This window comes from Panicum hallii, chromosome 1, assembly GCF_002211085.1.
Source record: "Panicum hallii strain FIL2 chromosome 1, PHallii_v3.1, whole genome shotgun sequence".
NCBI lineage: Eukaryota > Viridiplantae > Streptophyta > Magnoliopsida > Poales > Poaceae > Panicum > Panicum hallii.
This window is the reverse complement of record NC_038042.1, coordinates 8818329-8842921: the sequence shown is the minus strand read 5'-3', so window position 1 is coordinate 8842921 and position 24593 is coordinate 8818329. Positions and strand designations below refer to the sequence as shown.

The following is a 24593-nucleotide window of genomic DNA, read 5'->3' as shown; positions in this document are numbered from 1 at the left end:
GTTTTAGGTACGATTGGAATGAGGAGATACTTGCTTAATTTCACTCCTCTCTATTTTATGATGCAAGGCAGATTGCTTTCTTTTGGACAACCGAGGGAGTGAAGTATGGCGTAGATTACATGACCTTCTCTAGGCTTCTTGGACTTGGCTCAGAGGATGAGAAGAGAAATCCAATTCATGTGGAAAATCAATTGAAGCCAAATCAGCTACCGACCCTCTTCTACAATCCAATTCTAGCGGAAGCCGGTAATGCAAGCACCCTTCAACCTTTCTACTATACAATGAATCAGTTTTTTTGCGCCACCATTGATGCCAATGATGGAGATGCTACGGCATTACGATACTTTGCTTGCAATCTTCTTGCCCGTGTCATGCCCGGCGGGAGACCCTTCTCCATTATGGATTTTATCTGGAATGAGTTGAGGAGGACGATGAATGACCCCCATAAATTTCTACCATCTGCTCCTTATCTCATGTACATGATCGAGAGGTTACCAAGGTCACTTTTCCTAAGGACTGCAAGCATGTAGCACTTCACCTTCGTCCTCGGTCCGGTGATGCACCGCACGCACCTCCTCTTCATGCCGGTGCTACAAGGAATCCGAGATTTGATTCCGCTCCATCTCATTCCGGTGTATCTTCTTCCTCTCACCACCATCATCATGATTCGTTCATCAAGCGGGCACTCAAGAGCATCTTTAGCATGTGCAAGACCGCTACTCATGAGATAAATGAAAACCGCCGTGACATTATTGAGATCAAGGGTCACTCAGGACTTCCGGCGGATCTCTACCATGAGTTGCCTGAGTTTGATGATCCTTTCACCGAGTGGGATGCCGTGGATGAGGATGCTGTTGCTGCTGCTCATGCCCCTCTTCCTCGCCCACGTCAATGCGCTCGTGCCCCTACTCGTTCTCGTCGCTCTCCTCCTCGTGGCCAAGAGATTTTTGATGAAGAAGAAGAGACCGAGGAAGAAGAACCTCACAACTACCGTGAGATCCCCGACTCGGAGGAGGATGAAGACACATCAGATGACGGCGCCCACGATGATGATGAGGAGTAGACCATTTTGCTCTTTTCATTCCCTTTTTGGTACTTGATGACAAAGGGGGAGTGAAGATGATCATTTATGTACTTGGGTGTGTATTATCATATTTGAACTTGTATTGTATTTGAAAACCTTTAGTGTGTGCTACTCTATGTTCAAAATTGTTTGATTGTTCTATTTGAAACTATTCTGAAAGTTAAATGATAGTGTGATGTTCTTCTGAGCAGAAGGTCCGGACACTCCGGGTAGTTATCCGGAAACTCCGGACATACTGTCCGGAGTCTCCAGACATATACCCGGAGTCTCCGGGGTTCTTACAATTTTTCCTGAGTGCATAACCTGTCATTCGCATCACACATTGTTTTAGCACACACTTGCTCACCGCACTGTAAATTGTATAAAGAGTTTTTCATGTTCTCTTCATAATGTGCCAATTTCGACTTTTGAGAAGTCAATTTGAAATTCAAATTCATGGCATACATTAAGGGGGAGCTCTTTATATGCTTAAGCCTACTTCTTTATGATTTTTAAATGAAAAAATACATGTGGGTTGTCATCAATCACCAAAAAGGGGGAGATTGAAAGATATCTAGGCCCCTTAGTGGGTTTTGGTGGAAGATGACAAAGCACATGTATATCTAATCATGTTATCGAGCATGTGTGCAGGGGCTAAGAATGATGAAGCAAAGCGTATTACAAGAACATGACCTCTCAAAAAGGGAAATGAAAAGCCGTGTTTCAAATTTACTTGAAGAACTAGATTTTATTTTAAAATTGAGTATAGGAACGCTGTACTATCAAGAGGGACTTTGATCCACAGGTTTTGATGTGGTAGTTGTGCTCAAGAGAACCTACAAAAGCCATAAGAATCAAACCTACCACTAAAAATAGCCTTCTTGAGAAAATCCTTGTTTATCCGCAATATCCGGTACAATGTCTGGAATATCCGGATACTGTGATCCGGAGTATCCGGACAGTAGCCCGGAGTATCCGGGTAACTGTTACTCATCTGAAGTTTTTCTGGGACCGGAATGTCCGGACCCCTATGTCCGGAGTATCCGGATATATACCCGGAGTATCCGGGTATCCTTCTCCCAACGGCTAGTTTCTGTGAGAGCGGGTATAAATACCCCCCATACCCCTTCATTTACCTTTCTCTTGCCCATTTCGAAACAGAACAAGCCAGCAAGCAAAAGAGAGCTCTCTCACTTCCCCTCTTCCATTCTTAAGTGATTTTCTTAGGGGATTCAAGTGATATAGTTGCAAGAGCAAAGATTCATGCTAGAAAGCTTCCACTCCATCTCTTGAGCACAAAAACCCTTAGCCGGTGGATTCAAGTTTATTACTCTTGGAGCTTCAAGCTCCTAGACGGCTAGGCGTCGTTTGTGAGTGTTCAAGCAAGTGTGAGCACTACAAGAAGTTTGTAATCTTCATTTCTCGCGGAGGAACTCATAGTAAGTATCCTCGGGTTTGAGCGTTGGTCTCACCCTTGGAAGAGGAGTATAGGAGTTCTTGAGCACCGTCTTTTGAATCCTTTCTCAACAGAGACGTAACTCCTTTGGGAGTGAACTTCGGGAAAGAAATTCTCTCTATTTTGTCCCCCTTACTAGTTTTATTAGATATTTGCTTGTGAGACTAACTTTCTAGGGTTTGAGGTCGATCTACATTTACATTAGTCTCTAGAGCAAGATAACTGGTTAAAAACACTCTTAAGGTATTTCTTGCTTGCCCAAATTTACTCGATCTAAATTGCAGCATCAATATCTTGTTAGTGCACACATTATTTCATACCCGGACTCTCTGGACAGTATTTTCGGAAACTCCGGACATAAGACCCGGAGTATCCGGACATATATCTGGAGTATCCGGACACCTGTGTTACTGACAATGTGTAAAGTATTTTAAGTTGCAGATTAGCCTATTCACCCCCCCTCTAGGCATCTTGAGATCCTTTCACGGGGCAGGGGCGCCGCCCACGAACCGGAGGAACAAAGGGCGCCCCCGGTCAGCTGGGTCATCATGATGCCGTGACTGGCGCTCACGCCGGCCACGCTCCCTCCACAGGGCGACGGGACAGCCCGTACCGGGTCACCCTCCTCCGTCAGGCATAGGGAGAGGGGGGCGCCGCGCTAGCGGGCCCCACCACGGACACGCGGCGAGAAGAGGAGCAGGGCGCCCGACCTCCCGAGCTTGGCGTGCCAACCAAGCAGGAGGCCCGCCCCTGGCTCATCCGGATAGGGGCATGCTGCAAGTACGACGGCGCCATGCCCTGCTGCGCGGAGGGGCGCGTGGACCCAAGGATGTGTCAGGCGGCGCCACGATATGGGCAAACAGGTCACACACGGGAAGCGGCGGAGCACGTTCCACCGGAGGGGCCCCTCAGACGGACATGTGTAGATCTGCTGACCTCGCTCCGGAAGCGTCGGTAAAAGGATCTTGGTGATGCCTAGAGGTGGAGGGGGTTGAATAGGCGTACCTGAAAAACCTAAAAAAATTCTTCACAGCAATTAAAAATGTGTCGGAACTTCCAACACTGGACCAGAACTTTCGACAAAACTAAAGTTCTTATACGAAATTCAAAATTAAACTTGAAACTGTAGAACCTGGCTGATACTAAAAGACTTCTGCAGGTGATCTTTGCAAGCACAACAACTCAAGTACGTAGATCAGCATAAAACAATCTCTAAGTCAATAAGAACTAAATAAATGCAATAATCACAAGATACAAGAGATTTGTTCCTAAAGTTCACTTCCACTAAGAAAGCTATGTCTCCGTTGAGGAGCTCACAAAGAGCCGGATCTTCCACTAACCCTTTACCTCACTCAATCAACCACAAAGGAGGATTGAGTCACTTGCTATGAAATCCACAAAGAATAGGGTAATACAAACTTCCCGAAGCGCACACATGAGAGGACGCTCCACGGGCGACACCAAACCGTCTAGAAGCAAGCTTCAAGAGTAACAAACGTGAATCAAAGAATGAAGATGCTTCAAGTGCTCTTGAGATGAATTTGTCTGCCCTTTCACTTAAAAGGTTGAGTCTCACACCTTAATATTGCTCTCACTCAAGCCCTAGCTCAAATCAACTAAAGGATTAGCTCAAAGAGGGATTGGGGAGGAGTAGTAAATGCTCTTGGAGGTGTTTGTTTAGGTCAGCAGCAAGTGAATGGGAGGATGAGGGGTTATAAATACCCAAGCCCTAAAAACTAGCCGTTAGTGCACTGGTTAAGTGATTGTCGGAACTTCTGACACAGGGTCGGAACTTCCGACCAATTAAAAACAGTTGGCCGAGGATCCCTTGTTGGAAGAATCCAGCTTCTTCCGACACACACTGAAACAGTCTGAAAACTAGGTGCACAAGTGTGTGATCTTGTGTCTCTTCTTGATGGTTAGCATCTCAAATAAGCACTTTAACACGTTCATACTATCCATTCGCAGAGTACAGTGTTTCCTAAACTCAAATTCAAAATATAAAATAAGTAAGGATCTTCTTTTAAGTCCAACACCATCCTTTAGGCAAATTTAGCGTCTTTTCTTTGAATTTTAACCTGTCCAAAACTCGATAAACTCGCTAGCTCCTTAATTTTGTATGTCATCAACACCAAAACCCACTTAGGGGTCAAATGCAATTTCAGTCGGCCCTGGGCTCGAGACACTCCCTTCTCTCACGCAATGTAGCCCAGCCCGCCACGTATATATGACGGACCTAGGCCTTCTCTCTAGGAGACGACACGCGAAAACACACAGACACATACACACATCACTTCCAAGCGTCCCGTTGTAAGCACCCAGCATTCGAACGGGAAGAATACGAAGAACACCACCCCATACTAGACGTAGGGCGATCTAAATTCTTACCTTCGATTGTTAGCCATCAAGCCACGGAGAAGCGCGCTGCTAAATTTACTAGCCGGTGAATGAAACACCGACATATATAATCACTGAAAACGAGATTCCTGACTTTATGTATGCGGTGAAGATGGGAATTGGATCAGCTCGGACAAAAGGTAAGACAGCTTGATCTTTGGCGGCGAGCGTTCTCTATTGTAGTACATCTTGACTTAACTATAATTTGCAAGTTGTGTTTGTCAAATTCAGTAATGTTCCATGCCCCAGTGATATGGAGGACCTCTTCTACATGTTGGCGAGATTTGAAGATCAAGTCTATATCCACGAAACAACCCAAAACAACATGATAACTAGAGAGGTGAGGGGATTACAATAGGATTGAAACAGGAGCTGGAGGCAGCGGTCAACAGTATTATCTTAATTTTTTGTGTTGCTCTAAGATAGAGATCTCTCTACAATGCTCGTCCACACCGCCCTTTAATGGCCTAACTACTGCCTAGCCCCTCTCCCCAATAGGTTGTGGATTATTCTCCACTCAAGGGGAAATTACCCGAGCACGTGCTCAAGATTCTTGCTTGTTTGGGGGACATTTTCTTTTGTTGCGACACAGGAGCAATCATCACCAATCTTTTTGTCTCTCTCCATTAATGTGGGGCGTAGGTTTCTATGATGCGTGATGACCTACTAATCCAACCCAATTCTACCATTATCCATAGTTTTGGTGGTGTGCAGGGGCGCGCGTGCGCGCGAGGGGAGGGAGGCGGCCGGCGGCTGGCGTGGCGGGGTGCGGCCAGGCGCGCGTGCAGGAGCCAAGCAGGAGGGAAGAGGGGAAAGGAAGAAAGAAAAGGAAGAAGGAAAAGAAAGAGAGAGAAAAAGGAAAAGGGAAAAAGAAGAAGGAGAGAGAGAGAGAGTCGCGTCGGCGCCGATCTCAACGGCGACCGCTGCCGGTCGGCCACGCGCGCGCGACATTCGCACGAGGAGAAAAGGGGAATCGCGTCCGCGCTGATCGCAGAGAGGCGGTCGCGCGTGGTCATCGGACCGCCGAGCGGTGCGGGATGGGACAGGGGTCGAGCTCGTGTCGGTTGTCAGGATGGCGGGGAAAACGGAGAGGGTTAGGGCTAGGGTTTGGCTGGGCTTTGATGACGATTAGGTTTTTGATCGAACACTCCAGCGCGTAGTTTAATTTGGCAAATTTTCAGGGCGTCACAAACCTACCCCACTTAAAATGAATCTCATCCTCGAGATTCAACCGGTTCCTAAACAGATGGGGAAACTCCTTCTTTAGGGCATCTTCGCGCTCCCAAGTTGCTTCTTCTATTCCATGTCTGCTCCACTGAACCCTGCATATCCGTATTTCGGAGTTTCTTGTCCTCCTAGTGACAGTGTCCAGAATTCTGACCGGTACTTCCTGGTATCGCAGATCCGGCTGAAGATCTAGTGTTCCCACCGGCACGTTTCTTCCTCGGGTACTCTCAAACACCTTCTTAATTGCGAGACATGAAACACTGGATGTATAGACGACATTTCTTCTGGTAACTCTAGTCGGTATGCCACTGCTCCGACTCTCTTCAGAACTCGATACGGTCCAATGTATCGAGGGGCCAATTTACCTTGTACCTGAAACATTCGCGTCCCTCGGATGGGTGAGACTTTGAGATAAACAAAATCCCCTGGGTTGAAACTTATTTCTCGCCTTTTCTTGTCTGCGTAGTTCTTTTGTCGGGATTGAGCCGCTCTCAATTTCTCGCGGATCTCCGCTACTTTTTCTTCTGCTTCTTTTATGAGTGCGGGCCCTACTAGGGCACGTTCTCCAACTTCTGACCACATCAGGGGAGTTTTGCACTTCCTTCCATAGAGAGCTTCGAATGGTGACATACCCAAGCTGGCTTGGGAGCTATTGTTGTACGAGAATTCTGCATAAGGCAGACTCTGCTCCCAGTCCTTTCCGTAGGTCAGGACGCATGCTCTCAGCATATCTTCCATAATCTGATTTACCCTTTCGGTTTGACCATCCGTCTGTGGGTGATATGCGGAGCTGAAATCTAACTTGGTGCCCATGGCTTGATGCAAGCTTTTCCAAAACCTAGAGGTGAATTGGGTTTCTCTATCTGAGACGATTCTGCTAGGCACCCCATGTAACTTTACTATGTTTTCCACATAAAGCTTTGCTAGCTTTTCTCCACCGTAATTAGTCCTTACGGCTATGAAATGAGCCGATTTAGTGAGTCGGTCCACTATCACCCATATAGAATCATGTCCCTTCTGCGTTCTAGGTAGACCCACTACAAAGTCCATTCCTATCTCATCCCATTTCCAAACCGGAATAGGTAGGGGTTGCAGTAATCCTGCTGGCTTTTGGTGTTCGGCCTTGATCCTTTGACAAGTATCACAATGGGCCACAAATCGTGCAATATCCGCCTTCATTCCATTCCACCAATATTTTTGCCTTATGTCCATATACATTTTGGTCGATCCTGGGTGGATGGAGTAGTCTGAGTTATGGGCTTCATCCATGATTATCCACCGAAAGTCTCCATTCTGGGGTACACAAATCCTATTCTCGTACCACAGCGTTCCCTTATCGTCCACTCTAAAACCCGGTGCTTTGTTTTCTCCAGTTTGTCTGCAGATCTTTATTAATTCCTGATCCGAGCTTTGAGCCTCTCTAATTCTGTCCTCCAGTGTTGACTGGACGTTCAGCACATGGCTGGAACCTCGAGGAACAATGTGCACATTTAATCGTGCCATTTCCTCGCGCAGGTGGTTATCTTTGGGTCCATAGGATTTCCGACTTAAGGCATCGGCTACCACGTTCGCTTTTCCGGGGTGATAATGAATTTCCAAATTGTAGTCCTTCACCAACTCCAACCATCTTCTTTGCCTTAAGTTCAAATCCGGTTGGGTGAAGATATACTTCAGACTTTTATGGTCGGTGTAAATCTCACACTTATTTCCAATCAAGTAATGTCTCCAAATTTTAAGGGCATGCACTACGGCGGCAAATTCCAAATCATGTGTCGGATAGTTCTGCTCATGCGTTCTGAGTTGGCGGGAGGCATATGTAACGACTTTCCCGTCTTGCATCAGCACACACCCTAATCCTTGTCGGGATGCGTCACAATAAATGACAAAATCCCGATGGATGTCTGGTAGGGTCAGCACTGGGGCGGTTGTCAACCTTTGCTTCAATTCTTGAAAACTTCTTTCACAAGTTTCTGTCCAGGCGAACTTCTTCTCCTTCTTAAGAAGTTCCGTCATAGGTCGGGCTATCTTGGAGAATCCCTCAATAAATCTCCGATAGTACCCAGCCAATCCAAGAAAACTTCTGATTTCACTAACGTTAGTCGGTCGCTGCCAGTTGGAAACTGCTTCGACCTTCTCTGGGTCCAATGCTACGCCTTCCACGGTCAGAATGTGACCAAGGAAAGCTACTCTATCTAGCCAGAATTCACACTTACTAAACTTGGCATATAGCCTATGTATTCTCAGCTTTTCCAATACTACCCACAGATGTTGCTCATGTTCCTGAATACTCTTGGAGTAGATAAGTATGTCGTTGATAAAGGCTACGACAAACTTATCCAGCTCATCCATAAATACTTTATTCATGAGGTTCATAAAATAGGCAGGGGCATTGGTTAGTCCGAAGGACATTACGGTGAACTCAAACTGCACGTAACGGGTGACGAAAGCTGTCTTAGGGATGTCACTTTCTCTAATCTTGAGCTGAAAATACCCTCACCTTAGATCGATCTTGGAAAAGTACTTGGCCCCTTTTAGCTGATTGAAAAGGTCATCAATCCTGGGAAGGGGGTACTTATTCTTAATGGCAACCTCGTTCAGTGCTCGGTAATCTACGCACAACCTCATACTCCCATGTTTCTTCTTGACAAACAGAACTGGGGCTCCCTATGGCGACGAGCTTGGTCTGATGAAGCCAATTCGTTGCAGTTCTTCTAGTTGCTTCTTTAACTCCGTCAGCTCAGAGGCTGCCATCCTGTAGGGTCTCTTAGCGATAGGGGAGGTTCCAGGGATAAGGTCTATGACGAACTCTATATCCCTGTCCGGTGGCATACCGGGAAGTTCTTCGGGGAAGACATCTGGGTATTCGTTTACTACCGGGACTCCTTCTAAGGGCTTGACTTCTATGGTAAACACCATCGGGTTAACCTCACTTTCCCGGGTATGGCAGATTACTTGTACTCCATCGGGGTTTGTTAGGCGTACCACTCTGTCAGTACAGCCGATGAGGCCATTGTGTTGGCTTAACCAATCCATTCTAGGGATTACGTCTATTCCTCTAGCCTTAAGTACTACCACGTCTGCTAGAAATTCTACCCCGCTTAAATTGATCCTTACCCGTGGATAACCTAGTTGACACTTGATGTCGCCTCCAGGCGTCCGGGTTAATAGGGGTGTTTTTAGTAGTACTGAAGGTATTTTGTGTTCTTCCACAAAACTTGAGGATATGAACGAGTGCGATGCTCAGAATCAAACAGTACTGTTGCCAGAGCTGAGTTGACTAGGTACTCACCGAGCACTACACCCTGAGCTCCCTGAGCCTCCTGCGCGTCGATGTGATTAACGCGGGCTCGTCCGAATGATTGCTGAGGCTGCTTCATCTGCTGACTGTTGTCGTTGTTGCGGATGGGTACTCGGTTGGCACCGGTCAAGGCTGGTCTGGGTCCATTCACCGTGTTGGAGAAGGCTGATTTGTAGCCGGCTTATTCTTGGCATAAGGGCAATTGGCAATGAAATGCCCTGTCTCGCGGCAGTTGAAACAGGCCCTAACATTGTTGTTGTCGGAGGCGACCAGGCTTGCGTTGCTCTGTGGGGCCCTCATGGTATTCTGGCTCCTAAGCTGCGTGTCAGGAGCCCGTGGTCCTGTCACTTGGGACTGAGTCCTATACTGCATTGGGGCCTGAGATCTCGGTGCAGTGTAGGTAAAGTTCCTCGGCTTTTGGGAACGGTCCTGTTGGCAGGCCTTACTTTCCAGGAATTTGCGTTTGTTATCCTTGCTCTCTTCGGTTTTGGCCCTTTCCATAAGGATAGCCTTGTTCATCAGGGTATTGAAGTCCGGATAGATCTGAGGGGTAAGCAGGGTCCGGAGTTCTGGGTTTAGTCCCTTCTTGAACATGTCTTGTTTCTTGTCATCGTCATTTACTTCTTCCGGTGCATATCGGGCTAACTCCATGAACCGGTAGGTGTACTCTTCCACCGTCATGCTTCCTTGCTGCAGGGCGCGAAACTCATCCGCCTTGCACTTCATGGTGGCCGAAGGGATGTGATAACGGCGGAACTCTCTCACGAATTCCTCCCAAGTGATGGTAGAGGCATCCTCGGCTGCGGCACAGTAATTTTCCCACCAGGCTAATGCGGTTCCGGTGAGTTGGTGGGCTGCCAGAAGGACTTTGTCTCGGCCCTGGCATTCGAACGGTTTGAGTTTCCTCTGGATTACTCGTAACCAGTCATCCGCATCCAAAGGGTTGCAGGATCCGGCAAAGGTGGGCGGCTTGGTCCTTAGAAAAGCCGTCAGCTTGTCATTCATGTTCTGCCCTCGTGGCTGCCGGTTAATGAGGGCATTGGCCAGTGTCTCCAGTATAAGGGTCTGGTTGTGGATTATCTGCGCCAAGTCTCCGAGGGGTGGGGGTGGTGGTAGTTGCTCTCCTCCTTGATTTTCTCCTTGGTTCTGGCTTACTTCCTGTTCTCCCTGAGGAAGATCTTGTTCAACGGGCTGTGCTCCGGCACCAGCGGCTGCGGGGTTCCGGCTAAGGGAGGCCCTCGCGACGTTCCGGGGAGTCACCTGTTGATTGGGTAGATTGGGGTTACGATCGTGTGATGTTTAAGTTGTTTAATTCATGTATAAGGCAGAATTTACCTTCTGCCGATAGTCACACAGACAAACAGCACAACAAACAGCACACAACATCACAACAAGCACAAACAGCTTCATTACAGCAAGGGGGGTACGCTTGGGGGTAAAGCTAGGTCTCGTACTACTCATCCGGGTCATGTTTAAGGGCACGTCTTAAGCAGAAGAGGCTGGGGGGGTGCATTACTAGGATGGCGTCGGTTATTCTATTCGCGAGGCGTGCCTTCTTCCGGGGCGGGGAGGGTGAGAGATCCTTGTTCGCCGTCCTCTGGGTTCTCATTTGCCAAAGGTTGTGCAGCACCATCTCTTTCCACGGCGGTAGCAGAACTTTCGGGGTTCTCGGACGGGGCTTGTGAATTCCCAAAGAGTGGTCCCCATCCTATGACGGGTGTCCCGAGTAAGACATGGTCTTCTCCAATTGCCGGGACTGGTGTTCCGCTTTGGGTCCATTCTTGCATACGCCGGTCTCGGGCCTGCCTGAGGTTCTCTTGGGCGACCGCTTCGCTGCTGACTGCGGCTGCGGCCCTTGCCTCGGCTTGGGCGGCTCGAATCTGCTGCAGTCTCACTGTGAGCTCTGCTTGCTCAGCTCGATGGGTCTGCTCTCTCAGAAGGTTGGCTTGCTCATCAAAGAGTTGGTCCAAGGCGGCTAGATAAGTAGCCACTTGGTACAGAGGGTCTCCTTCATGGCGGCGTCGTTCCAGACTTCTCATGCGTGCTTCCCAAACTGGGGTTCTGATGGCCAGCGGGAAGAACCTCACTGGTGTGGCGGCGAGGTGTCCTTCAAAAATCCGGCATAAATAACGGAGTGCTTTTCTGACGGTCAAGGGGTAGGTGTCCTGGTGCCTAAACCCTGTGGCAGTCACTCGCCACGGCTGGATGTCGGGGTAGCGGTTGCTCCTGGCGATGACCAGGATCACTCTGCAGCGGAGGGTACCATGGTGTTCGTACTCTCTGCTGTAGTACCTCGGGCGTTCCGTAACGCCAAGGCTTTCCAGGGCGTTGATCAACAGGCTGGGGAAGCCAGGTGCAGCTTGGCAATTGCCCTGGGTCCATCCTTCCTCAGCCATCTGAAACAAGGATAGGGTAAACAAATTTTGCACGGGTACAAAGGGGTAGGTAACATTTATTATTGCAACATGGAGGGGGGTACAGTTTCCATAGGTACGTGGTTACTGGAGTAGGGTTCTAGCTTGGGGTGCTACTCCTATCATGGGGATTCTTCCCCGATTCTGATAGGGCGCTTCTTTATTGGGAGGCACCGATCCATCACCTCATCTTCGGTCTGAGTACCTTTATCCCAATGGGTTTCCTCGGGTTCCTCTTCTTCCTCTATCCATCCACCTATTTTTCTGCGGTCTTCATATTCCTGCATCTGGGCTTGGAGGGCGGCTAGGGAATACTCGATGCGTGCGGCCCTTATCCGTTGTTCTTCCAGTTCTTGGGTTGCCTTTTCTGCCCTATGGATTAGCTGCTTCAGTTGCGCCGCTTGTTCGCGGTAGAGTTCATCCAAGCCGGTAAGTTAGATGGATAGGTGGGAGACCGTATCTTCTAGGTCTTCTTCTTCTTCCGAGTCCTCTCATTCGGGCAATCCAAGTGCGTCCTCTTCCTTCAGTAGGTGGGAAAAATCCCATAGGAGTCCGCTGAAGGTGGTGCTTGTAGATCACACGCAATCGTCGCAGGGCTTTACGGGCGGCCTTTCGGTAAGTGTCAGGGAAGCGAAAGCCAGAGGTGGATATGAACCAGGGGTCCACATTAGGGTAGCGGGTGCTTTTCCCACAAAAATCATCATGTCGCACCGAAGGATGCCCTTGGAGGTGTATTCTCGGTAGGCATACTCTGGTGGTTCCATAACTCCGCTGCGTTCCAGGCTGAGTATCAATAACTTAGGAAGGCCGGGCTCTGCGTGACAGATTCCGTCAACCCATCCATTGTCAGCCATCTGGAACAGGGCAAGAACCAGTGGTAAGTGTTTGTGCAGGAAAAGAATTAAGCCAGAACATGTCCTAGGGTCTGGAAAAAGGATCTCGTGTCTAGGGTCACGTCCTATGGCCAGCCTACAGCTCTGATACCACCTGAAGCGTCCCCCTATCAGGGAAGACTTAAAAGTGATACTTTATCAGTCCCAGGAAGCTGATAACACTTTTATTACATCAGATGGTACATCACCGTACAACTCTGCGCGGTAATGGGCAGTGAAGCGCCACTATCGCGAAGATTACAACTAAAACCCACACTACTACACTAGCTACGAAAAGAGGGTCATCAGAGTCTTGCGCCATGCGGAACTCCAGCAGTGGCCTTAACCACAGGCAAGACTGGGTGCAGGACGAAACCCTACTCGACGTCATCGGGGAGGTAGTCTGGATCCTCTGCTGTAAAGAGTAAGAATGGGGTGAGTACAAACGTACTCAGCAAGTCCAACCACACCCACGGAGGGGGTATAACAGAAATCAATGCACAGGACAATCCAAGGATAAGGTTATGGTTCATTTGCGGAAAACTCGGTCATATGCAACGGTTCGTTTAAAAACATTTTCAAAACAAGTTTTCTAGTACCAAGGAGCACATGATGTTGATCCACACAGGATCCAAGTTTTAAGCCGCTACCGGACTCCCCGTCCGCCGTAGCACACGGCACAACTGCCGGACATTTTCCAAACAACCCACACCAGCCCAACCATTCCCAGAGGGAAACACTAGTTATGTGACCACACCATAACTTGCCCAATACCGTGGGCACGGCTATTCGAATAGATTTTAACTCTGCAGAGGTGTGCAACTTTACCCACAGGTGGGGTACCACAGCACGATCACCTTAGTGTCGGTGCAGATCCCAACAAAGCCATTACCCACCTTAGCTAGACCTGACTAGCCACCACGGGATCCATCAAGGGGTCATTCGACCTATCTCCGAGGTTTAACCAGGGCATAAGTCACACAGAGCTTATCCCTTCTCCTTGATCACCCGTTGCTCTCAGCCCTCCTGATGGCTATCAGACTAACTAGTGGGATTTATGCTAAGCCGTTGCCCATACAACGGTCAAGTGGTTTGCACGACAGGAAGCTAGGTGAGATGACACATCAACTCGGTCCTTAGGGGTGACAAGATGGATATCTCCCTTCCTCGCTCAACCACACAGGTACGAGCACACCAACGGCAATTCACACAGAAATGTCATCCATCCCGTCTGACTCGTCTTTCAAAACCACATTTTATCCCTCCCACACACGCACACATTTTCTTTATAAAACCAGGTGGTCAAGGAACGATTATCACAAATCAAGGGTGGCTATCCTACCATGTTTTCAGCAAGCAACACCATGCAATTTTATAAAACAGGCCACTGGGTTGTGTTTATAAAAACTAGGACAGAAACATGCATCAAAGGGCGGGATTGAACTTGCCATCATCAAATCCTTGCGGGAGGTCCTGATCGAAGCACTGTCCCTCGGGTTTGGGGTCGCAGAACTGGTCCTCGGTCGCTTGGTCACAGTCGGGAACTCCCTCATTCACTCCGTGTTCTACGACGCAGACAAACAGACACACAATTAAGCGAAAGAACTAAAAGCTTTTATCGCTGAGCTTTAATCGGAAATAATTTAGTTACAGAGATAGGGATAATATCTTTGGGTGGTTTCTTAATGGCATGGTTAGAACTATACTAGAAAGGGTGTGGTAAAGTTTCGGGTCGATCGGAGCTCGTTTGGCGCATAAAATGATGAGTTAAAGAGGGCTCAGGGTTTAAACAGGGGTCCAGGGGCTCGTTTGTAATTTCTGAAAAGGACTCGATTTGGAATTTCGGGGAAGGTTTGGGTTATCCTGGAAAAGATAAGGGTTTGTTTATAAATGTGTTTTCATGGGTGAGGGTTTATTTGCAATTAGAATTGTTGAAGGGGTTTCTTTGGGAAAAGACTAAAGAGAGGTGGGGGTTCTTTTGGGGAAACACAGGAAGGGGGGGGCTTTGGGAAAAATGCCCCTTCTTCCTCCTCTCCTCCCATGTGACCGAAACAGAGGAGGGGACAGGGGCGACGGCGGCGGCCACGCCGGCCGGCCAGGGCCCAAGAGCGGCCCGGGGCAGGGGGGTGAGGGAGAGGGAAGCAAGGGAATCCCATCCCCGGTCTCACCTTGGGCCGAGGTGGAGCGGGGAGGCGCGCCCACGGTGGGCAGCGAGCGGCGGTGGAGCTGTGGGCGGCGGCGGCGCTGCGGGCTTGGGGGAAAACTGGGAGTGGTGGTGGAGGCCGTGGGGAGGCGAGCTGCGCGGGGGGGGGGGGGGCGATTTATAGGGGGAAAAGGCGGTGGGGAGGAGGGGCCCCGGGTGGTGGCGGCCGGCGGGCAGTGCGGGGTGCCATTAAGGGCGCTCCGGCTGCTTGCGGTCGTCGTCGTGCGGCGCGGGCGCCGAGGGCGACGTCGACCTCGTGGGGGAGGAGGGGCCGGGCGCTGTGCGGCACAGGGCGAGGGCGGGATGCGGCAGCGGCGGGCGGCGCGACGTCGCGGCTCGGCCGTGCGCGTGCAAGCGACGGGCGGCACGGCGGGCGGCGCGGCACGTGGTGCACGCGCGGGCGCGCACGTGGGCACGGGCGGCCGAGCACAGGGGCGCGCGTGCGCGCGAGGGGAGGGAGGCGGTCGGCGGCTGGCGTGGCGGGGTGCGGCCAGGTGCGCGTGCAGGAGCCAAGCAGGAGGGAAGAGGGGAAAGGAAGAAAGAAAAGGAAGAAAGAAAAGAAAGAGAGAGAAAAAGGAAAAGGGGAAAAGAAGGCGGAGAGAGAGAGTCGCGTCGGCGCCGATCGCGGCGGCGACCGCGGCCGGTCAGCCACGCGCGCGCGACATTTGTGCGAGGAGAAAAGGGGAATCGCGTCCACGCTGATCGCGGAGAGGCGGTCGCGCGTGGTCATCGGACCGCCGAGCGGTGCGGGATGGGACAGCGGTCGAGCTCGTGTCGGTTGTCAGGATGGCGGGGAAAACGGAGAGGGTTAGGGCTAGGGTTTGGCCGGGCTTTGATGACGATTAGGTTTTTGATCGAACACTCCAGCGCGTAGTTTAATTTGGCAAATTTTCAGGGCGTCACAAGTGGCGGACGTAATATTATATTATTATATATAGATATTTATCTTTTAAATTTATCATAATTATATCATTTTAACATTAAGTTATTTAAATCTTAAAACATATTATATTATAAATAATTGATTATAATACACATATGATCCTTAAAATTTTCTCTAATTCTTATACTTATCTATATTTTTCTATATTATAGGAGAGATTAGTATTATAGTATTAAAGAGGAACAATGGGTAGAACCCCAACTATATCACATTCATACCGAAATGATTCTTAAGCTGAGCATCCATATCCTTCTCATTCAAGTTTTCACTCCAAGTACAATCTGGTTCTTAAATTATAGATCTGAGTTCTCACTTGGAAAAAATTTCTTTCCTACTTAAACTAAAACTTCAAAATTATTGGAATCCTTTTCAAGGCGTATTCAGACATATAAGGATACTTAGTATAGTCATAGTCTTATTGCCAAATATCAAGGTATTAATTGTGTTATTATTTGAATATCCTTCATTAAGACATATGAACTAAAAAATATCAAATAGTACTTAGAGTTTTGGACAATATACGTTGCTGATATGTTGTAGGTTGTACTTTAATTACGAGACTACAAAGATTGTTGCCACTATCATGGTTATTCCATTGCTCTATGCAATCTCTCGAATTCGTATATCTATTCATAGTTTCACGACTTATTTTGGATACACTTTTAAATACTTTTTGCAATTGTCTTGGCTAGGCGATCATATCTTGTATTCCTTCCACTATTTGAGATTCATACAAAGAATATGTGCGAGTAAAGATTTGAGCTTCACAAAATACAGGCATGATCATCATGCAGGAGATATGTCAGCCAAGTAGAAGCTTAAGAAGCGACTGAGAGTGTTTGGGACGGGTAACACGAGGGATTTGGTGGGTATTTTAATTGGAGTTTGAAAATCCAAATATATTTTCTTCTACGAATTCATGCACCCATTTCAAAAACTGATTGGAGCATGATGATGCTCATAATTAATCAATAAAATAAGACATTATACACAATATTTATTTATTAATAAATAGTTGAAACAACTAGTTTTGATAGAATGTTGAACCATGTGTTTTAGAATATAGATCTAACTTTTGTAAATGTTGAGACTTGATAAATGCTAGGTTAATCAATTTTTTATTGAACGCTGGTGGTATGCTTAACACTTACAAGTCGAACAGGAAGTGGTGTTTCCGGTGGCGAATGGGTAAGTAACGCGTAAGAATCTGCCCTTAGGAGGGGAACAACAACCGGAAACGGTTGCTAGTACCCCGTAGGCTGAGGAGCAAAAGGAGAAATCCGTCCAAGGAGGGGCTCGTGTCTGATTAGCTAGTTGGTAAGGCAGTAGGTTACCAAGGCGATGGCAGTAGCTAGTCCGAGAGAATGATCAGCCACACTGGGACTGAGACACGGTCCAAACTCCTATGAGAGGCAAGGGTGGGGAATTTTCCGCAATGGGCGAAAGCTTGACGGAGCAATGCCGCATGGAAGTGGAAGGCCTATGGGTTGTCAACTTCTTTTCTCGGAGAAGAAACAATGATGGTATCTGAGGAATAACCATCGGCTAACTCTGTGCCAGCAGCCGCAGCAAGACAGAGGATGCAAGCGTTATCCGGAATGATTGGGCGTAAAGCGTACGTAGGTGGCTTTTCAAGTCCGCCGTCAAATTCCAGGGCTCAACACTGGCCATCAACATTTGTGATTTATGATGTCAGTATTTGGATATTATATTTTCAACATTCTGAACATTAAATGTTAAATATATATTAAATTATTGAAATATCCTACACAAAGTGTTGAATTAAGCACATAAATTTTTGAAAGGTACATATTTATGAAATAATGAACTATTGAGAGTATTAAAAAGAAACGCGTCCCAAGAAAGATTGAAAAAAAAGAAAGATACTAAGCTAGGTTGGCATTTCTCGTGCATTGGGCTAAACTAGAGTTCTTGGGTGATTGACTAGGCAATATGTTGTTTAAGTTATTTAGATTGATTTTTGCGATCTTGAAACATATTTTTCTTTCAAACTGTGAATGTGTTTACAATTTTATTATAATGTTGAGAATAAATATAACAGAATAAGGTACAATATATTTACGTTTTACTTATTTTTTATTTATGAGAAAAATCAATATTCGTATTCCGTACTCTACTATTTTGATATTTTGAGTATTAATGTTCAACAATTTTTATATAATGCTTCAACATTTACCTAAAATATTGAACTACTTTATCCAAAATGTTATATCAAATTTGAATAGATGCTCAATCTTATATTTTAGTATGTTAACTGTATTAATGTAATATTTTAAATGTGCTAATCATAACATATTTAGCAAAAGTAACGAGCAGAATAAAAAAAAAAGGAAGCGAAGAGCGCCGGCGCCGCACGGAAGTCCCCCTGCCTCCTCTCCGCTCTCTCTCTGACTCTTTCTTCTCTCTCTTTCTCTCTCTGACTGACTCTCTCTCTCTCTCTCTCTCTCTCGCTAGCTCGGCCGCGTTCCTTCCAAGCGGCGACGACAGGGGAGTGGCGCCGCCCTTGCCAGTTCTTCGTCGGACGCTTCGCCGGCCGACAAGGTATGTCCGCCCTTTCTCTTCCGTTCCTTTCCTGCTGTGCGAAATCGAACACCCAAACCCCTAACGTGTGCTATTTGTATTAAGATCTGACCATGGATTTTACCTATTAACTTCGATTTTTTTGCAAAAATTATTGGGCACCCATGTCTTATACTGAGTCCGCCCCTGGTGTACTTCATTTTCCAACAAATTCGGGGTTTGTCTGCTCTGTGACCGATTCGTCAGGGTGGGAATGTGTCGGAGGGGCGGGCATCTGAAACTCTATTTTCTTATCTGCTAAACTTCCGATACATTCGGTTTCCGTTCTGAACTTCTGATACACTCCGTTTCCACCAAACAATCAATTTGTGATGTGCTAATCCCTTTTATTTTCTCATTTATGCCCTCGCAGTAATGGCGTCGCCAATCTCTGCAAGACGCTATCAACAATTTCCTTTAGTACATAACAATGGTGAGCATTTGTACTCGTGCCCTATTATTTGATAAAAATGTTTCTTTAATTTTTTTCTCGACATTCTATTTGATAGAAATGACATGTTCATGTATTTTCTCATCCTAAAAAATTGGTTCTGGAAAATGAAAAAAAAAATCCCAACAATTCATCCCAAGGAATTAAGAGAAGGGCTAGTTGGAAGAGACTGCAAGCGTAGAGTTACTGTTGTATGTGTCCATTGTATGTAAGATAAAATGGCTGCACATTTGTAGCACAAGCAAATCATTTTGTCCGCGCAACTTCACCAAGTACATCTGAACCGGTCTTGATTATTTTGTTTGTGGTTAGCTTTGCCATCTTCTTGTCTGAAAATTACATATTATAGTAACTAACAAATCAATGATTTTAGTTTCTCGCGACATGCGTTAGTATTTACTAAGATATGTCAGCAATGGTGTGGTTCTGTACAAATATTGCTTCAATTCACTTCCTTTTATTTACACTGCCTCTTTACCTTGTCTTTTCCCACACAGGACTTCCAAGATTTTCTCGAGGAAAAGTGGCATGCTTGGGAATAAAACAAACTAGATATCATTCTGAAACCAACTTATCTTCATCAGCAAGTCATGGAGATGCCAGCAAGCTCCATCCTGTAGTCAAAATGTGTGGCATCACATCAGCTAGAGATGCAGAAATGGCTGTAGAGGCAGGAGCTAAACTTATAGGCATGATACTGTGGCCTAACTCTAAACGCTCCGTCTCGTTATCTGAGGCAAAAAAAATATCAAGAGTTGCACAATCTTATGGTGCCGAATCAGTTGGTGTCTTTGTGGATGATGATGAAGATACTATCTTACGAGTGTCTGATTCATGTGACCTTAACTTCATCCAGGTTTGACTTATAAATGTTGGTTGTAATATACCATGTGCTCCTATGCTATTTCAGCTGTGACTATAATATAATGTACAATTTTCTTTAATTTCCCATATGCAGCTCCATGGAGACAAATCTCGTGCATTGGTTCATACTCTTTCCAAGAATAACCGCATTGTTTATGTACTAAATGCTGATGAAGATGGAAAACTAATCAACTCTCCTCCTGTTTTGGAATATGCACTTGATTGGTTCTTAGTGGACAGTGCAAAAGGCGGAAGGTTGGATCTTACTCTCATTGCTTCTTGAATCCTAATTAAATAAATTTTGTTTGTGTTGTTGTTCCTTGTGCTAAAATTTGCTCTACTTGTTCTTTAGAATGAGGAAATGTTTTATTCTAATTAACACCCAAAATGAGATAAATGTTAATGCTCACTAAATTCAGCAGTCATATTTGATTGCATTACTTTGCAGTCTTATCTTGTCATTCCTTACTCTGTTGTCAGTAGAGAAGTTCTCTTGGATCTTATCCAAAACATATATAACAAACATGACCACTTTTCATTTACAGTGGAAAGGGATTCAACTGGCAGAGGTTCCAAATGCCGACAGTCAAAAGCAAGAATGGATGGCTATTAGCTGGAGGACTTCATGCAGATAATGTTTGTCAAGCCTTTTCTGCTCTGAAACCTAATGGAGTTGACGTTAGCAGTGGCATATGTGCTCCTGACGGTATCCGTAAAGACCCCAACAGGATTTCTTCCTTCATGAGTAATGTAAAATCCCTGAGTTGCAGATCATAATGTCATTTGGTTGTTGGGAGCTTAGTTTCATTCATTTGCTTACCTTGCGGAGACTAGCTAATTTGGGGTTGAACGAAACCTGAAGGCAAGCTGTTCAGCATGATGGCGATAATTGCATTTGCGGTTGAGGGAAAAATAGTGATTAAATTTCTGTAGAGCAAACGTTACATGTTTTGTATTTGTTGGTTGTGTACTGTAATAAGTGGATTTTGCATGCATCTCCAGTTTAAAGGCAATAATAAACCACACATCGTACCATCGATGTATTTTCTGCAGCAATAAAGTAAAGGGCTAAAGGCTATACTTATTCGCTATTGCTCTTCCTTGATTTCCCCATATGGAATATAGTCCTACCTTTCTGACATATTAATACAAACCGTGTGACTTCTTAGTTGCTCGCAATCGGCAATTTTTCATTATTCGTAATTTGATCAAATTCTGTGCGTTATGATTTAAGAACTGAAGTTGTGCGGCCATTGTTCTACTTAAGATAAACCTTATCTTTGCTTATGAGTAAACAATATGGTCTTTGACTCTGGTCATCTTGTTCTGCCTGGCAAGAATTAAACAGAAAAATATCTGTAGATTAAGATCGGGATAGAGGTTCGTGCCCTCTTAACGCCCATAGCCTCATGCAACAGCACAATACCATATCTTGGGGGAAACTAGCATTTAACACTAAGTGCACATTTGCTGGTAAAAGGGGCATTAAGCAAACTCATCTCAGGAAATGAATACTGACGAGTTACAACATGTAGATATGTTATCAAGTTCAAGCATCGCATGCCACAGAAATATGTATCACAAAGAAAACCTAGTTTTGACTTTCAAGCGTCTCTCTGAAATTAATAGACTTCAGTCAATTACATAGTTAACTTACATCAACTAGCCCCCAACCGCACCGAGGAAGCTTTTCTCAACAATCCCTCAGATTCAAGCAACAGACCTATCGAAATGGTCTCAGTTAAATGATGGCACCACCGAACGTTCAAATGAGCAGCCTTTCTGCACATACTTCATATGCCTGAGGAACAGAATCAGTGGTTGCCCTCAGATGGTTGCGCATAGGAGAATGCAGGCTGCGGAGCAGACGGTGGAGCCGGAGGAGCACCAGAAGTTGGGCCTGCAGGTGGTGGTGGATTCGTTTGGTACATGGCTGGAGGTGCTGTGCTGTTAGGAATGGGGGCTCCTGGGACCCCAGATGTTGGAGGTGGTAGTGTTGGAGGCCTTGGGAGAGGAGCTATCTGCATCGGAACCGAACCAGGCGGGGCACCTGGTTGTGGCACGGAGCCAGGAGGGCCGCCTGGTTGTGGCATGGTTGGAGGGCCGCCTGGTTGTGGCATGGTTGGTGGGGCACCTGGTTGCTGCATGGTTGGTGGGCCACCAGGATAACCTGAAACATTTCAGAAAAGAGTTAACTGGCCATTCTTTGGTTTAAATAAGTAAAATGTATCAGAAGATCAAGGGCTTTTACTGAAAAAATCAAAGGAAACTCTTCTAAAGAGCACAGCGTATATGCCAACTGATCAGCTGTGCAAAGTGATAACATCAAGCTATATTATATCTCTCAGCTGAACTCTTGCAGCTATCAATTTTTCACCCATTAGACTAGTAAGGTGAAAGACAGGAAAGGTACAACAAGAAGCTATTCATGACTAGTAAGGATGCTAATAACATTCGGTTGATATGATCTGTAGCTTAACAATTCATTTGCATAAACACAGATACACAATCCGTTTATTAATCTAGAAAAAAAATTACAGGTAAGAAACAGAGAATCATAGCCTAACTTTTTACCATTTTAGATCTACACTCATCAGAAAATCACATGATCAGTTGCTTAAGCAAAGGAAAAAAAAGGTGATTTCTTGGGGAATATTTCAGTTTCTTTCCTTCTAAAAACTCTGTACAGAACAGTTTGCGTATATTTGTTTTCTTACAGAAAATAGGGACTAGGAAATTAGTGGGTCTGTGAAGAGATCCCTTAAAGTTACTAGTAACTACAAATCAGGAATATACCCAAAACAAATGAAATCATGAAACCAATTTTCATGGTAAAAATAAACCAAAACCCAACCAAGATATGGTATACAATCTTATGAACCACTGCGCTTAAGCAACATGAATTCAATTAATGGATACATGCAGAAGAACTAGAACTAGGTTATAACAAATAACTAGCGCTTCTTACAAAACATCACCTTTCAATGTTTCACTCTGCTAATTGTAGACATGAAAACATGCCGTTATGTTTATCTTCAATGAAGAAAGCAGTATCGAAATAAGGAGAAGAGGCATAATTTTTAAGTTATAGGCCATGAACAAATAGTAGAAATCATAATAGATACTAGCAATCATGATCAGTAGTAGTTACCTGGAACACCAGGAGCTGGTAAAATTGGGGGCCTCATTCCTGGCATCAATGGTGCACCCGGTGCTTGAGGGAATCCGTGAGGCATGCCAGGGGTTGGCAGAATTGGAAGGCGAGGGCGGGCCATGGCTCCTGGGAATGAGAGCAGATGTTGGTTGAAAGGGGCACCTACTTGAAAAGCCGCAGCTTGTCCGAGATGTTCCTTGATTCTTTGATCAATTAAACTTTGAGTTTGCTGCTCCTCAAATTGCTGATAGTATGTTCGAACATTCGCCTAAGATGTTTCAAATAAGGTTCAGTAGATGAATAGGAACAATTATAAAATGCAAGTACAGAGATTACAAGAATAAAAAAAATACCTTGTGTTTGTATCCAGCATTGTGTTGCTTACGGACAGATGGCTGCAATATTTTACATAGTAGTTAATAATTCATGCTCCAAAAAGAGAAGACAAAAAACAGAATACATGGTAGCAAAGGACAGGACTTGATACGCATTCTTGAATTTATACAGTTCGCAGAAGTATGTTGAAAACACTGCTATGCTATCTTACAGTCCAAAAGGATGACCAGATATTGAAATTCAGTCAAGAGGGCTGCAGGTTGCAAATATCTCATTGCACATTATGTATAATTGAATAGGCTATTCAACGTGTGGATACGCAAAAAGAAGGACGCACCATTCTCTTGCAGTCTATAGTGAACATCAATTATTTCAAGGAACATAATGTGCAGAAAATAATTCCTAGGGACTCGGCAAGCAAATTGAAATTGAGCTACTGAGATGAACAAACATGAAACCAAGTGACATAAAGAGCTCTCATGAATATAATCCTGAATCCTCCAAATCGAAATATTTGGTAGCCATTAGCCCATTACAGCAAACTCTTCTCTAGCTTATGTTGACGAAAGTTTATATCAGCAGTGCCACTTGTGCTTAGACTAGATCACTGCGTGTAATCATAAGGAAACATACAACAAAATTAAAGAACCAGCTACCCTCCCCTAGCCTCAGAAACATCAAAGGGAGCAAGACACTAACCGAGTCATGGGTGAGGTAGGTGTCGCAGTAGTCGCAGTAATACCTGCAAGGCAAGAACAAGAAATAAGTACAAACATATGAGAAGGTAAACATCAAACGGGACATATTCCACAAGACAGCACCCTGAGAGATGGTATCAGCTAAGCAGCGCCGGCGGCGAGGAAACACAGGCCCCACGCTCTCATCCTGTACAAACCCCACCTACCACAACGTATTCTACCCAAAATATCTTAGAGTCAATGAGGAATGAGGAAATCAGATAGCTTGTTCTCAAACCATGAAGCGTTTAATCTAGTATAGGGCTTCAAATCCAAATCCAAATCCAAACCCTACAGCCCCCACCCCCTCACATCCCCATCGCACCACGGCCGATGTACAACCTATCCGCTCGGGGGAGGCTATCCAAGAGAGGGAAAAACTCACCGAGGCATCGCGGCAGGCGGCGGCGGCGGCGGGCGGCGGCCAGAGGAAGGGGATCGCGTCCCTGTCGCGAACGGAGTCGGAGCAGACCACCGGAATCTGACCTGGTGTGCCTAAACCCTCGCCGATACGAGCCGCTCGAGAGTTCCAGGGCTCTTTATGGGCCGATCGGGTCGGTCAATTGCAGGTAGGCCCAATCCGAGTCGGGCTCGACGA

The 24593-nt window shown here is 46.1% G+C and overlaps 2 protein-coding genes across 2 annotated transcripts; one reads left to right on the top strand and one right to left on the bottom strand.

Moving 5' to 3' along the window:
- Window positions 1-18244: 18244 nt before the first annotated feature.
- Window positions 18245-20852, top strand: LOC112879108 (N-(5'-phosphoribosyl)anthranilate isomerase 1, chloroplastic-like). Its single transcript, XM_025943475.1, has 5 exons — window positions 18245-18435; window positions 18827-18886; window positions 19402-19760; window positions 19863-20023; window positions 20314-20852. The coding sequence occupies exons 2-5, from the start codon at window positions 18829-18831 to the stop codon at window positions 20543-20545; spliced, it is 810 nt and encodes a 269-aa protein (XP_025799260.1). The 5' UTR covers window positions 18245-18435; window positions 18827-18828; the 3' UTR covers window positions 20546-20852.
- Window positions 20853-21242: 390 nt separating this feature from the next.
- Window positions 21243-24537, bottom strand: LOC112882919 (U1 small nuclear ribonucleoprotein C-1). The gene is made up of 5 exons (XM_025948119.1): window positions 24381-24537; window positions 23958-24000; window positions 23276-23317; window positions 22920-23190; window positions 21243-21938 (listed from the first exon to the last, which is right to left on the bottom strand). The coding sequence occupies exons 1-5, from the start codon at window positions 24386-24388 to the stop codon at window positions 21583-21585; spliced, it is 720 nt and encodes a 239-aa protein (XP_025803904.1). The 5' UTR covers window positions 24389-24537; the 3' UTR covers window positions 21243-21582.
- Between the last annotated feature and the right edge of the window lie 56 nt (window positions 24538-24593).

What these genes read in the sequence shown, in the direction of transcription:
- LOC112879108 (XM_025943475.1), top strand. Translation starts at nt 18,829, where the DNA reads ATGGCGTCGCCAATCTCTGCAAGACGCTATCAACAATTTCCTTTAGTA. An exon ending in TCCTTTAGTACATAACAATG is followed by an intron (nt 18,887 to 19,401) that starts GTGAGCATTTGT and finishes TTTCCCACACAG; the next exon opens with GACTTCCAAGATTTTCTCGA. An exon ending in GACAGTGCAAAAGGCGGAAG is followed by an intron (nt 20,024 to 20,313) that starts GTTGGATCTTAC and finishes TTTCATTTACAG; the next exon opens with TGGAAAGGGATTCAACTGGC.
- LOC112882919 (XM_025948119.1), bottom strand. An exon ending in ATGCTGGATACAAACACAAG is followed by an intron (nt 23,191 to 23,275) that starts GTATTTTTTTTA and finishes GAAACATCTTAG; the next exon opens with GCGAATGTTCGAACATACTA. An exon ending in ACCAGCTCCTGGTGTTCCAG is followed by an intron (nt 21,939 to 22,919) that starts GTAACTACTACT and finishes GAAATGTTTCAG; the next exon opens with GTTATCCTGGTGGCCCACCA.